The sequence below is a fragment of the Acinonyx jubatus genome, chromosome B4 (assembly GCF_027475565.1).
Source record: "Acinonyx jubatus isolate Ajub_Pintada_27869175 chromosome B4, VMU_Ajub_asm_v1.0, whole genome shotgun sequence".
Lineage (NCBI taxonomy): Eukaryota > Metazoa > Chordata > Mammalia > Carnivora > Felidae > Acinonyx > Acinonyx jubatus.
Window position 1 is genome coordinate 37,634,879 of NC_069387.1, and position 14,243 is coordinate 37,649,121.

Below are 14,243 nucleotides of genomic sequence, written 5' to 3' on the forward strand. Positions count from 1 at the left end.
AGTATGAGAAGTTGGATGGAAGTTTCAGAGCTTCTGACCCAGCCTGGAGCGCCACCTAGTGGTTACAGGGGTGGTGGCCACCATCCCCCCCGCCCCCTGCAAAGCTTGGCGGGTACTCCATTGGCTGGGTGTTCTAGGCCTGAGTGTGCCCATACCTGGGGAGCCTTGATGTAGTTCCACTGGGACTGCTCCCAGGTGCAGGAGGTGCAGGACCGCTCCATGGTGTGGGGGACCCGGGAACCTGCTCCACTTCCTCCTGTTCCTCCCCGGCTCCTTGAACCATCTCTGGCTTAATAATACATGGGAATGCCTGCACTTCTTCCATCATGCCCTACCTGGGTCACCTTTCTGGTTCCTCATTTATGAAAATCCTACTCATCTTTTAAATCCCAGCAAGTCCTGTCAATCCTACCTTACAGATAAACCTCCTTGTACTGCTGTTCACCACTCTTCCAGAGCCACCTGGTGGCTCACCTGGTAGGTCACCCCCAGCTCTTGCCTGATCCCTGCCGTGGCCTCCTGATTGCGCCCTGGGCTTCCCCCTTTGCTCTCTGGTGGTCTTCTCTGAGCAGCAGTCTCAGAGATCTATTGGAAATATAAACCATGTCACTCTCCAGGCCTAGGGGCATCCCACCCTGGTTTTCTTAAGTGATGCCTGCAAGGTCTTGTCTCATCTGACCCCTGCCACCCCACCTACTGGTCCCCCACCACTGTCACCTCCTCCACTCTGTTGCAGCCACCTGGGCAGCTTGCTTCTCCCTGGGCTGGCCAGGCTCAGTCCTACCTCAGGGCTTCTGCACCTGCTGTTCCCTCTATCCAGAACATCCTTCCACCACTTCCCCTCTTTATTTGGGTCCCTACTCAGATGCCACCATCCCTGACCACTCTGTCCCCTGAAACTTTCTAACTCGTGGCCATCCTCATTTTCCTTCACGGCACGTACCATCACCTGAGATTCTATCACTTCTTCGCTTATGTAGCATCCGTGTGCTCTGTAAGAATAGCCTGTTCGTGAGTGAGGCGGGGCGGGGTAGGGGGGAGTTGCCTGTGCTGCTACCACCTCCACCCCAGCACTCAGAACGGGCCCTGGCACTTACTACATGGGTGCTCTGTTTGGGTTTGTGGACTGCATGAGGGAAGAAAATGCCACCCCTGAGGGGCAGCCTGTGCCTCTCCCCCTCAACCTCCAGGCATGCATGTGAGAACTGCTCTCCCCCTACTCGTGAACCGCCTTGTCTTCGCTGGGCCATCTGTGTCTCCCCTCGGAAGCCGGAGCAGCTCGAGAGCAGGGATGTGCTTGGTTCCTGGGGTCATGGCACAGCCCCGGGCACATGGGAGCTGCTCAGCAAATGCCTTTCGGAGACCAGCACCTGGTCATGGCCATGCACTTCACATGCTTTCTTCCATTTAGATTCTCCCAACAGTCCAGAAGGTGAAGGCAGGCGGTGTCATTCTCATTGGGCATAAAAGGAGTTTGCAAGGTCGCACTACCAGGAAAAGCCGGAGCCAGGTGTCAGATCCACATCTGTACCTCCTGAGCCCTTACGTGTATGCTTTTGCCCTACGTGGAATGTTGTGGTCCCCCACCTGCCCCAGGTCCAGCTGTCCTCTAGAGACTGCCTCCTCCAACTGACATCTTGGGCCAGGACAGTGGTTGCCTCCTCTGAGAACTCCTGAACCATTTATTTGGCACCAGTGTATACTGCGTGGGGTCGATGCTGCTTTTTTATTGTTCCTGTCTATGCAGCACAGAGGTCCCAGGAAGGCAGGTCTCGAAAGAGGCTGTGGCTCTTCTGGCACAGGATGCTGCAGCCTTCGGTACTCAATAAATACCGGTTGACAGATTGATTGGCTCCTCAGACTCCGCATATTTCCTCAGAGCTGCCGGAGGGAGCGGGGTGAGTGTCAGCTATACGGAGCATAAAATAAGGCAGCTGTGGAGACCCGCAGCCAGTGAAACCCAAGCGTCCCCAGGTGAAGCGGTGGCGTCGCGGGCCCAGGGGGGCCGTGGAGGAGAGTCGGTTTTCGGGGCCAGAGCGCGGGCTGCTGGCTCACATGGATGGAAGGTGAAGGCAGTGATGGATTCTCATGGCCTGCATGTTGGCCAGCCCGTTGAGTTCCTTTCACCTTCCATCTGTGGGAAATTTGTTCTTCAGGTTCCTGAGAATAGTGGGCAAATGGCCCTGCTGGACAGGTCAGGAGGATGTGGTCGCTGGAAGGCCTGGCCCTGAGAAACCGGACTCAGAGAGTCTTCCTGGCCCCAGAGACGAGTCTTTACTCACCTTCCCTGGGCGCCACGCTCCTCCTCCCAGACTCCTTCCTGAATGCCAGGGCCTCTCCACTGACAAGTGGGGTAACCACAGCTACTCATGTGTGTCTGGGACCATCAGTGTTTGTTACAGGATTTTGCCTGTGCCGTTTAAAATTTGATCCTCAGAGTGACCCTAGGAGGTTTGTGAAGCTGGCAGGGTGCATTTGCCAGATGCAGAGACTGAGACGTGGAAAGGCTGAGGGTTTGTCTGGGCCTCAGAGCCGACACGATTAGGGCCCGTGGCCTATCTGACCTATAGCCCCGTTCCCCCTTTCCCAGTCTCAGAGTTGGGGGTGGGGACATGCAGCCTTTTGGGTTCCATGGAGATGAACACAAAGCGGTGCTGATCTAATGGCTTTCTTTTCTCTCCAGCTCTGTGGCTGTGGGCTGCTCGGAGTGGGCATTTGGCTATCCGTGTCCCAAGGCAACTTTGCCACCTTCTCCCCCAGCTTCCCCTCGCTGTCTGCAGCCAACCTGGTCATCGCCATAGGCACCATTGTCATGGTGACAGGCTTCCTCGGCTGCCTGGGGGCCATCAAGGAAAACAAGTGCCTCCTTCTCAGTGTAAGTGAACTCCATACCCGCAGCCCTCTGAACTCCCTGCATCCGGGTCACGGAGACAGGCAAGGCCTGAGACGACCGCTAGCCTATTAGATGCCCGACAGAAACTGCTTCTAGGATGTTCTCTGCCCGACCACACCCCTCTTCCTCACGATCGCGTATCCCGGCCCTAGTTGTCCCTTCCACTCCTCGATTGGCTGTCTCCTTCATCTGCCTCCCTTAACTATCAGGGACTCCTCAGGAGCCGTAGCTGGCCTCTCCCATACCTGGGAAGCCCTGTCTAGGTGCTTCCTGTCCCCAGCTCCCCTAGCCCTTGTGTGCACCCCATCCCTGGCCGTGACCACCACCGTGTGCCCACACCGACACTCTCTCTGCAGTTTTTCATCATCCTGTTGATCATCCTCCTGGCAGAGTTGATCTTGCTCATCCTCTTCTTTGTCTACATGGACAAGGTAGGCCTTACAGGAAGGGAGGGGTATGTGGGGTGGCAGTGGGCTGGGGTCAGGACAAGCCAGAGGAGAAGCATGGACAGAGAGTACCTATGAGGAAGGGAGGAAGGAGAATGGCAGCAGGAGAGCTGGGAGAGGTCCAGATGAAAGGCTTTTGGTAGGGGGGAGCATGGGGAAGGTGACTTTGAGGGGAGTGTGGGGGGTTTATTACCTGTGTAGTCTTAGGAATCCTCTGGCATTAGTGAGCTGCCCATCACCGGGAGCATTCAAGCATAGTTGTGTGGAGCACTCGGAGAAGGGACTCAGGGGCCTGCCCTCTACCCGACAGGTAAATGAGAACGCCAAGAAGGATCTGAAAGAAGGACTATTGCTGTACAACACAGAGAACAACGTGGGGCTTAAGAACGCCTGGAACATCATCCAGGCTGAGGTGAGGGGCTGGGCCTGGCAGGGCGGGGGGTGGGGGGGCGCGGCTCTGACTCACCCTGGGTGACCGAGGATGCATCTGGAGAGGGACAGGCAGCTGAGGGAAGGAGGGGGAGCAGGGCACTGGAGCGGGAGCGGTGATGAGTGCCTAAATGGGTACAGGGGACCAGGGAGGACAGATAATCTAGAAGAGCAGATCATCCAGGCCCTTCTTTTCTGAAGCTTTGGCATGGATGACAGAGTTTGTTGCCCTGATTATGGGTCAGGCAGGAAGGCCTTGATTCTAAGAGGGGAACAAGTCAGAGGTCCCTCGTTAAGCCCTGGGGAGGGGCCGGCAGCCAGCTTGGGACGATCCACAAAGCAGAGGGGTGGTGGGCAAGCAGAGAGCACTCCTGCCTGGTGTCCAGTGCCCAGCTCAGGGTGGCAGGTGGGTGTTACCTTGTCTGCACTCTGGCCTCCAGGAAGGGGCCGTCACTTCCCTTTAGGGCCCAGCTGAGGCCCCAAGAAGGAGGCCTTTGTCTCTCCTCTGCTGAACCGCAGGGAGGCAGCTTTCATGGGGCCAGGATGGTCTAGGCAGGGGGAGGCACAGAGGAGGCCCGTGGGCAGTGACGTGTCTGACCCGGTGCCTTCCCACCTGCAGATGCGCTGCTGTGGCGTCACCGACTACACAGACTGGTACCCAGTGCTGGGGGAGAACACAGTGCCCGACCGCTGCTGCATGGAGAACTCCCAGGGCTGTGGGCGCAACACCACCACCCCTCTGTGGAGAACGGTGAGTCTGGAAGCTGCTTCCCCAGGTCCCCCTCCCAGAAGCTGGTGTGGAGGACAGTCTGGCAAGAGGACACCTGCAGGGGAGGGTCGCCTGGGACAGGAAGGAACTGGCTTAACGGAAGGTGGGGTGGGGGACGCGCAGGACCGAAGCCAAAAGGCCGGTGGCCAGTGGGAGGGCTGGGCCTGAAGTCGGGAGTGTCCGAGGGTGGAGGTTGAGTGGGGGTCGGAGGCCGTAGAGTGGGAGCCTGTAGGTGGACCCCTGGGTGGGGAGGGGCGGGGCCTGCTCAAAAGCTAGAGGACTGGGGCTGAGGGTCAGAGAGGGGCAGGAGACAAGAGCAAGGACAGGGACAGAAGGGGATGTGAGGTGGGGGCTGGGCAGGAAGGGGCACTCACAGTCCTGTGGTGCCTTAACCTTTGGTCCTGGTCCCTAGGGCTGCTATGAAAAGGTGAAGACGTGGTTTGATGACAATAAGCATGTGCTTGGCACGGTGGGGATGTGCATCCTTATCATGCAGGTAAGAGGACTGTTGGGAGCTTTGCAGCTCGAGCTCCCAGCTGGACCTAAGCCAGAGGCAGAAGACGAAGCGCGCACACACACACACACACACACACACACACACACACACACTAAATAGCTGATCCCAGCAGCCTGAAGCCCCTGCGCTGTCCTGCTCTGCTCTGTCCTGAGGCCTCCATCCCAACGCCTGTCCCAACCCCGCAGGCGCAGTAGGGCTCTGCTTCCTGGGCATCTGTTCCGAGCCTGGGGCCTGGGGCCTGGGGCCAGCACCGTGCAGATCCCCTGTGTGGGTCTGCTTGACAACACACCTGCCCTACTTCACGGGGACACTTACCCTAGGACTGAATGGAACCCAAGTCCTCAGGTAACACTTGAGGTGTTCACACTCCCTGGGTGTCTGTTCTGGCCTCGGCACCCATTAAATGTACACGAGCCGGGCAGGTTGCTGAGCGTCTGTGCCTTAATTTCCACATCAGCATAATGGGCATGATCATCATGCCACTTCTTAGCATGAAGTGAGCCCCATGCGTGGAACAGGGCGTAGAGCAGTACCAGGCAGCTAGGACGTGCTCAGTAGGTGTGAGCTGTTCCTAGCAAGCATTCGGTGCCTGGTTGTCCTTTGCAAGCCCCGCATTCGGTGCCCAGCTGCGCTTTGCGAGATGGTGGAGGGGGACCAGGAGGGAATCCTGCCTCCCTTCCTAAAGATGAAGGTGGCATGGCCGGTGGGGAGCAAGAGTCAGGGGACCCTTTCTGGGGATGCACATTTCCGGGCTCCCTCCTTGGTCCATTTATGTATGGCTCCAACCTGAGGCGAGCAAGAGTCTTCAGTGCCTGATTCTCCCTGGAGCGCTTGAACTTGACTGGCTGGTCCACGGGAAGATGGCTGACATCTTGTATCTTTCTTGCCCTAAACTCTTGGGTCTGGGGGTCTGAACGTGTCTGATTCATCCAAGAGGTTTCCAGCTCAGAAGACAAGCCCGCTGTCACTTTTGCAGAGCTCTGATGTGAGATGAGCACACGGGGCAAGATGCTGTTCAGTATTGAGAAGAGGGCACCTCTCAGCTGACTGTGCTCAGGCCTGGACCAGAACGCCAGAGCATCACCAGCCAGGGTCTCCTCCAGACGCCCAAACCACGAGAGGCACGCAGCGTCTCCCAGTCCCTAGCTTTGTGGTGTGTGCCCACGGCATGCTACCCATGGTGACAGTGAGGCCCCAGGCTGGCTTCCTCCTGCACTGCTCTGGGCCACCACCCCCTTCAGGATTCAGGAGTTGAGGGAACACAGAGGAGTGTTAATGTTGTCATAAGCACATCGGTGGTGAAGACACACTGGCTGCACCCAAAACATCACGTCGTGTATTCCAGAACCGAACAGAGGGACTCGGCTTGGGTTTTTAACGTTCCTGTCCCCTTCCTGCCCCCACCTCAGTCCCGTGGTAGCTACCAGTTAGGGCCGGGTCCTTTGTGCTTTGGGTCCTCACAACAGAACCCTGAAATGGGCAGATTCCTGAGGCTCAGAGAGGTTTATGATCTTCTGTACAAACAGCTCTGAGGGGCTGAGCTCAGCTGTGTGTGACCTATTCTGTCCACCACTGGCTCCCGTCCACCAGTGATTTTCAGGCACACAGGTGGGTACCCCCGCTTGCCCTGGGGCTTCTGTCCAAAACCCTCTCCCCCATGTCTTTCAGATTCTGGGCATGGCCTTCTCCATGACCCTCTTCCAGCACATCCACCGGACTGGTAAAAAGTACGATGCCTGAGCGGGCTGGCCGGGAGCACCCCAGCCCCCACGCAGACACTGTGCCAGGGAAGAAGATTTGAGCTTTGTGTTGCCTGCCCGCGCTCTCCAGACTGCTGACCCCTGCACCCGACTCCCCCCGCAGCCCACCCTCCCCCAGCCCACCCCGCCTCAGCTTCTTGGTGGGTGGAGGGCCAGGGAGGAGGAGGCGTGGAGGAGGCACACAGAGACCTTGGGTGCTGGGGGTGCCTGGATTCCTGCATCTGTGTATTTGCCAAAGAAGACAGGGTGGGCCGGGTTCATGCTCCAGGAGCCCTCCAGCACTGATGCGTTTCTGCCTCTGCCCTTCCTCACGCTGACACTTGGTCCCCATGTGGGTGGGGCGCAGAGTGCTCCCTCCTGGTCCAGAGACTGCCCACGGAGCCACGGGTGCCCACCGCCATCCATGGGAAAGCTGGCGGGGGGGGTGGGTGGGGTGGGGGTCTGACTGCCTCTGGGCAAGGCCCCCGGGAGCATCTTGCCCAGGCTTTTTATACCTTACAGTGTAACTTTTTTATTTTATTTTACTCTGATTCTGATTATTCAGGAATATTATCTTCCAGATAAGTTTAGGGTTAGCTTTCTGATTTATAACTTTTTACTGTGTTGATTTCTGTAATGGTTTGATTTTCTTTTTTTTCCTGAGGGTGGGGGACAGGTGCGGGGAGAGAGGATGTCCCGTCAGGTTTCAATCAGGACAAACCACTGTGCAGCTCTCAGGAGTCCCCGGGGAGATGCACCAGGCCTGTGCTCAGGACGCACCGAGTGGGAGGGAGAGTGGGCCAGGGTGTGCGGGGCCCGCGTCGGTGGCACAGGAGCCTGGATGAGGCGTGTGCAACAGAAAGGCACAGAGCAGCGTGGAGGGGCACCCTGCCTGGGGGCCATAGGTTTGCTGATGCTGGCTCCAGCGGCCCGAACGGTTGGGGGTCCGTGGGGGGCCGGCGAAGTGCTTTGCCAGGAACGTGGCCAGGGCCGTTGTGGGTCCTTCTGCTTCACCGATGAGCAGTCTTTTCTTTTTCCCATCCTTCCTTCCTCCTGCCCTCTGCTGGCACCGGAGGCTCCCCCTTCCGCCCCATGCGGGCATATTCCCGCGACAGGTTCTGCAAACCCCAGTTACTTTCACAGACATTCCTGCTAGAAACTCTCGGACAAATACCTCTCTAGTTCAGATGCTGCTCACTTTCTCACATTGCTTCTGGAAGGGGAAGCATTCCTTATGTTTTGCTGCTCAGACAGTGGCAGAGGTCCCGTGACCATCAGGAGGGGAGGGTGGAAGTAGTGCCCGTGATCATTCCAGCTGTACTCACTGGGCTGCACGTTCCCTGCCGAGAGGGAGGGGAAGATGACCAGGGGGTCCCGGGACCCTCATCCCCTTCCTCAGGGTTCATTGATGGTGGGGTGGTGGCAGGTCTGTCCTCCGTGGCCCCGAGGAGAAGCACAGGGAGGTCAGACTGGATCTTGCTACAGCAGCCCCAGGGAGAAACAGCCAAGTCACGGTGTAGAAGCTGAACAGGCCGGGTGGGGTATCTGACTGCAGCAGGGGGGCCCTCAGGCTTTAAGCTGGTCTGAGTGTGTTTGCAGTTAAAAAACTAAAGTCAAGAATTCATGGGACTGAGCGTGCAGAGGCTGTCCACTGGCCGGCTAGGATCCAGTGCGCTTCCCCGACCCGGCCTCACGTGGGGCAGCTGCCTGTTCCCTGCACCGTTTGGCTCAATACCTTGATTTCTCACCAGGCCCACGTCTCCTTTCCAGCCTGCACTTGTCTGCTCCAAAAGCTGAGACCTGGCCACTCAGCCGGCAACTCCTGCACCCGCCAAAGTAAAATACAGGGGGGACCAGAAGTATAGAACTTTTGGTGTTCAGGAGTCACGATTTTGGGGGATGAGAAGTGGAGAGTAAGGTGGGCTCAATGAGTCAGGCAAGGAACCCCCACAGCCCACCCCACGACAGAAGTGAAGGTGCCCATGGCAAAGCTGGGAAGGTGGGTCCTTGGGGGGACAAAGGGGCCAGCACATGCTGGAGCCAAACTGCCTTCCTGGGTCCTCTGGTGCCATCTTCCTGGTGCGGGACTTCAGCTGCCTCCCTGGGGACTCCCAGCTGCAGAGCACAGAACAGACATGCTACTGCGTCACTGCGGAGACGCGCTCAGCCAATGCGCGCTGGAGTCACACAGAAGGGACTGGGTGTGTAATGACCTTGGGGAGGATGGGGCGGGCTTGTTCATGCCTATCAATGCAATTTCAGTTTTTGTTCAAATCAGCAAAAGCTCAACACCTTGGGGGGTGCGTGTGTGTAGCCTCCCTGGCAGTCTTAGTTTCTAGAGCTTCAGGGATGTCCTCTGGCCCTGGAGCCTCCCCCGCGGTCCCCCTCTACCCACCAGCGCCCCCTCACCTGTCCGTTCATGGAGGCTTGTCCACAGTCCCTCAGACCGCCTTCCTGCCTCACCCTGTGCTTGGCCGCTTAGGCATTTGCTCGAGTCTCCTCTGGGGGAAGGCACAAGGGGTGGGGGTGCTCTTCCAGACCCCTCGCCCTTCCTGCAGGGTGGATCCCACACATAGAAGGTCACGCCACACGGTGTCTGTGGCAGCCCAGTGTCTTCTCTGTTTCTCCTGACTGTGCTCCCACTGGGGCAGCACTAACTCGATGAGCTCCCTCACGTGTGACTTCCCTTGCCAAAATCAGCGTCAGTTTGGTCAGGTCTGATGCAGTTTCCAGATTCGACTTAGAAGGTCAGGTTCTGGAGACAGCTTCAAGGGGGTGCCGGCTGAGACTTGGCCTTTCCCTGCAGCCATCTTGCAGAGGTGGTGGGCGAGCAGGGACTGAGAACCACCCTTGGGGGGCTGCGGCAGGTGTTGGGGGACAGTCTCCACCCTCAGACCCCCGCTGGAGCACTGTCACCCCCTCCCCCGCACCAGCATGGGCCAGCACCTTGGGCTCTCACTCCAGAAAGGTTGCTGCCCCACCCCAGACCCTCGCACAGATGTTCTGGTTTGACTTGGACCCGGGTGGCCGTCGCTCCTTGCTTTGGTGGCCCCAAAGCAGTCCAGGTAGATGGAAATGGCTGTGCCCTCCTCTGCAGCCCCCTGCCCACCCACACTGGTGGAGGTGCTAACTAGCAGGGACCTGGTGTAGGATGGGTGCCAGGTGCCTGAGTCCACCCTTTGTCCCTCCGCCCTTCTGCGACTGGCCTCTCCCGGTCCTGGTCTCCCCCTCACTCCTCTGCACCTCAGCGAGGCAGTGGTCCCGGCGGGTCCTGGCCTCCCTGCCCTGAACGGGCACCTGAGGGCCAGAGCCAGGGGCTCATGCGCACACCCTGCCCACCCCCGGGGAGCGTGGGAGAGCAGGGACAGCACGCTTGTTGGTTTTAAATGCACTTTTCTGCTTGCAATGCCGTATCTGTGCGTTTCCTTCATCCTGGTCCTGGCTTTATCGAACACCATGTTTTTAGCATGTTTTTAAATAAAAAACTGATAATGTGTCAAAAGCACAAACAGGTGGTCTCTTCGTGGTTTGTGTTCACTCCGCCATGACTTCTTGTAGTGGTTGGTGTGAGGGACACAGGACGAATCAGGCACTGGCTCTACCGTTTGTCTAGGACACCCCCACGGCAAGGACTTCATCTCCCCTCCTCGAGCCCAGGTCACAGGTCTGCTGGGGGAGGCGGGGCTCAGTCCCCTCTAGGGGTGCCCTTTGCCCAGTGACTGGATGCGGGCTTGGTCGGGAGCTAGTCCGAGAGGCCCGAGCTCTCTGTGTGAGGGGTCAACTCCCACCTCAGTACCTGTCGCTTCTCACACATGGCCAGTCTTGTGGAAAGGCCCAGAAGTGTGTTGGGGGAGGGGGAGGGAGTAAGTCATTCATGGCTTCCTGTAGGGACAGGGCTTAGGTACAGTCTCTCCCTGATCCCTCTGACGTTCTTAGTGGGCCTGACAGCTCTTCCAGGATGAGGGGACCTCACAGCATGACTTGGCCCAGGCTGTGCTCTCAGGGTGGCTCTGAGACAGCCTCAAACAGGGCACAGGAACACCAAGTCAGGATGAGAGGTCAGCAGGGAGGCAGGGGGCATTCAACACCACGTGAGCCCACAGACACTGTGCCCCCTGGTCATGGAAGTCTCCCGGTGTCCTTGGCTGGGGTTCTGGTTTGTGGAGTTGGGCTCCCAGTGTCCTTGGCTGCCACAGTCATGGTGACAAGTTGCAGGTGAGGAGCTCAGAGGTCATCCTCGTCCGGGACCACATGTACGTGGAAATCGCTGCCAGTGTTCCGGGCTGGGGTGGGAACAAAGAGTGAATGTGCCATGCGGGCCCAGGAGCAGGAGGGGGCTTCTCCTTCCTCTTCAGGGCAGTGGCCAGGTTGGCAGGGTTGCCCCAGAACACCAAACTTTAGGACCCCATCCTGCAGCTGCTGTGTCCCAAAGCCCTCAGAGGTTTGCTGAGAATTGACCCTCTATCGAAGGTCCAGCTAGAATGTAGTCCCTAAAAATCCCCCCTAAGGAGATTTACCAGAAGGAACCCTGTGGCCGTGGAGCCAGGGGCTAGTCATGAACTAGGGGCGGTGACCCTCCAACATCCTCTGAGCACCAACCAAGTCAGAGGTGTGTGGGTGTAAGCCATTTTGTCTATGCCTACTGTGGTTCCAGTTCCCGCCCACCCACGAGGATGCTGGCCACGTCCCTGTGCTGTCTGCTTTTGGGGGGCAGAGTGAAGTCCTCTGGATCACAGGACAATGGGATGCACTGACCGCTCAGCACTGGGCTCCAGTGAAATGAGCTAAAGCCATGGAAGGCAGGCTGCCTGGCTGGGCAGGAGAGGAGACGTTCTTATCAGGACAGGGCTGGGCATTGCTTCTCCCCGGGGATGTCTAATGACTAGGTTAGAGCCATGGGTGGTGGGCTCCTTAGCCCCTGAGAGGGGGTGAATGAGATGACCCTGGGGGCGCTCCCCACCGCCCCGGCCGTGTGCTGTGGTGGGAGAGCTGCCTCTCCATCTGCACTCAGCAAAGGGCACACGAGAAAGATGGCTTGCCAGCAGCAGCACAGTGGGCTTGGTACCCATACGAGAGCTCCTTCAAAATGGCCACGACCAGGGCTTCCTGAGACAAGATGTTTATCCACCCAAAGACTTATTGGATGCTAACTTGTACAAGCACCTAGAGTATATGGTGAAGGACCCAGACCAACCCCTGTGTTTACAGAGCCAGCAATCTGACAGGAACCGCAGAAGAGCAAACAGGATTGCAACTCGGTGCTGTGATCGTGATATTCACGGGTGGGAGACATGCTGACCCCAACTTGGGGAGCTGATGTCACTGCTGAGAGTTAAAGACAGGAGTTAACCTGGCGGGGATTGGAAGGTGAGCCCTGGTGATGTCATTGGGGCCGGCGCACAGAGCAAGCGCGAAGGGGGTGTCTGGAGAGAGCAGCAGCCACCAGATCACAAGATCCTAAGCCAGGTTAGAGCTTGAACTTGAAGCCAAGAGTGGTGGGAGCCCGCTGACAGGCTTGAAGCCATGTGCGGCCGGCTCAGATCTGCCTTTGGGAAGGATCGCTTGGAGAGTGGTAAGGTGGGACAGGGTGGATGCCGGGACTTCAAGGACGGGCTGTGTCAGTGACTTAAGTGAGAGGTGACTGAGCCCTCAGGGAAGCATCAGTGGGAGGGAGAAAAACATCAGGTCTGAGAGAAAATTGAGAGACTTAGTGATTAACTAAATTTACTAGATTTACTTGGGGGGGGTGCTGGGGGGAGAGGAGCATTCGGGCCACTCATCCAACATGACGTCCCTCGCCCTGGACAGGTAGATGACTGCACCAAATGGAGGGCGAGTGTGTTTTCCAGGTTCTGTGCTCGTGTGCAAGTGGAGACCAGTGTGATATAATTAAATCTCTCCTTTGGTTTGCATTGAGCTTTGCAGCTTGCAAAATGCTCTCATATCCATGATCTGGCTTCCTCCTGACCTCCACTATTTTATCGGCTGTCATCATGCCTGAACTTTCAACGTTAGGGATGTGCCACATCTGGGTGCCACTTGTTTGGGAGCTGGAGGGTCTGAATTACTCATTCTGCATATGATACCGCTGTGAGCCCTGGGTAGTCACTGAATGTGTCTTGCTTTCCTCATCTGCAAGATGAGGACAATACCGATTTTACAGATTTGCTGCAAGGATTAAATAAAACCATGCATGTAAAGACCTCCAGCTTATTCCTAGACCAGGCTAAGTGCTTAGCAAGAAATGGGTCAAGTCTGGGTCCTCAGGAGTCCCCAGACTAGAGGTATAACCCCAAGGAAGAGCATCCCCCTGCTTGAAAGCTGGGGACACAGGAGAGTCATCTGGACAGGGGAGTCAGTATAATGAGGGCAGGTAGTGAGCCATGGCGGGGGGCAGAGACGTGTGGGCTCAGTGGGCGAGCTTCCCTCATGCCTCCATTTTGCTCTGGGACGGCCCGGTTGCCGCATTCACTGCTCCACAGAAACAAGAGGGAAGTCAGATTAAATGAATGTCGTTTTGGACACGAAAATATTGGCATTGCAATGGTCCCTTCTAAAGCATTCGGCAAAGATGAGGAAGCTATTGATTTAGCCATCTCGTTTTTGCTGAGTTTAATGACAGCTGTGGAGATGGACTATTGTGTCTCCTTAAGCTAACAAAAAGCGTAACGACACTCCACGGGGCACGCTTGGGCCAGTCTCTCCGAAGCTGCTTGCTGGAATCTCCCCTTTGTGGCCCTACAGACTGCCAGGCAGCTGAGAGCCAGCCGGGGCAAACCTGCGGTGTCCCTTTGTTCAGAGGAGAGCGGGAAGCCGGCAGAGCAGGGCCACACTGTGGTCTGTGGCTGGGTCCGCTGGGTGGAGCCTGTTGGTCAGAGATTTTCCTTCTGGTGGCTACAGAGCTGTGAGATCTAGCCTGGCCCAGCATGCGGAGCAGGGCTGTTTCGACATGCGGACAAGGCGAGCCTGTGTCCTGTCATTAAATGGCATCAGGAAGCTCCTTGCCCTTTGCCCCAACTTGCCCCCACTGAATTCCTGGGATCCTGACATATTCTCAATACATTTCTTCTCCCTGGAAGGGGACACCAGTTCCTGAAAGGGCTCAGCCTTACTTACAGCTTGGCAACTCCGGGAGACATGTTGAATTTGATCTCCTCCCCAGCTTGGGGATCTCTAACCCCCAATTAGGGATTCATGAGCTGCTTTCCATATCTTAGAAGGCCGGCAGAAATTGCCCATGACCTCTTCAAGAGTGCCCAGACTGACGGGAACATAGCCCTGTTGGCTCTGGCTGGCCTGCGCGTGTCCTCAGTGCAGTGATGCTGTTTGCACCTTGCTGATGGGAAGGGCCGGACTGAAGCTTTGCTCACCGCCCTCTTCACCCCTGGCCTGATCCAAAAGATCCCTCTGGATCCCTCGCAGCTGCCTCTCCTTTGCGCCCAGTCCTCGC

General features: G+C 57.3%; 1 protein-coding gene across 11 annotated transcripts in view; it reads left to right on the plus strand.

Annotated features, from left to right (window-relative positions):
* TSPAN9 (tetraspanin 9) overlaps nt 1–10,302 on the plus strand; it is a 221,915-nt gene extending 211,613 nt beyond the window's left edge. For all 11 annotated transcript variants that reach the window (XM_053225724.1, XM_053225729.1, XM_053225721.1 and 8 more), the window contains 6 exons: nt 2,684–2,875; nt 3,250–3,324; nt 3,650–3,751; nt 4,388–4,519; nt 4,950–5,033; nt 6,723–10,302. In XM_053225724.1, the coding sequence (XP_053081699.1) occupies nt 2,684–2,875; nt 3,250–3,324; nt 3,650–3,751; nt 4,388–4,519; nt 4,950–5,033; nt 6,723–6,794 (657 nt within the window). In that variant the 3' untranslated portion in view covers nt 6,795–10,302. The remainder of the gene's footprint in view (nt 1–2,683; nt 2,876–3,249; nt 3,325–3,649; nt 3,752–4,387; nt 4,520–4,949; nt 5,034–6,722) is intronic.
* The last annotated feature ends 3,941 nt before the right edge of the window (nt 10,303–14,243 follow it).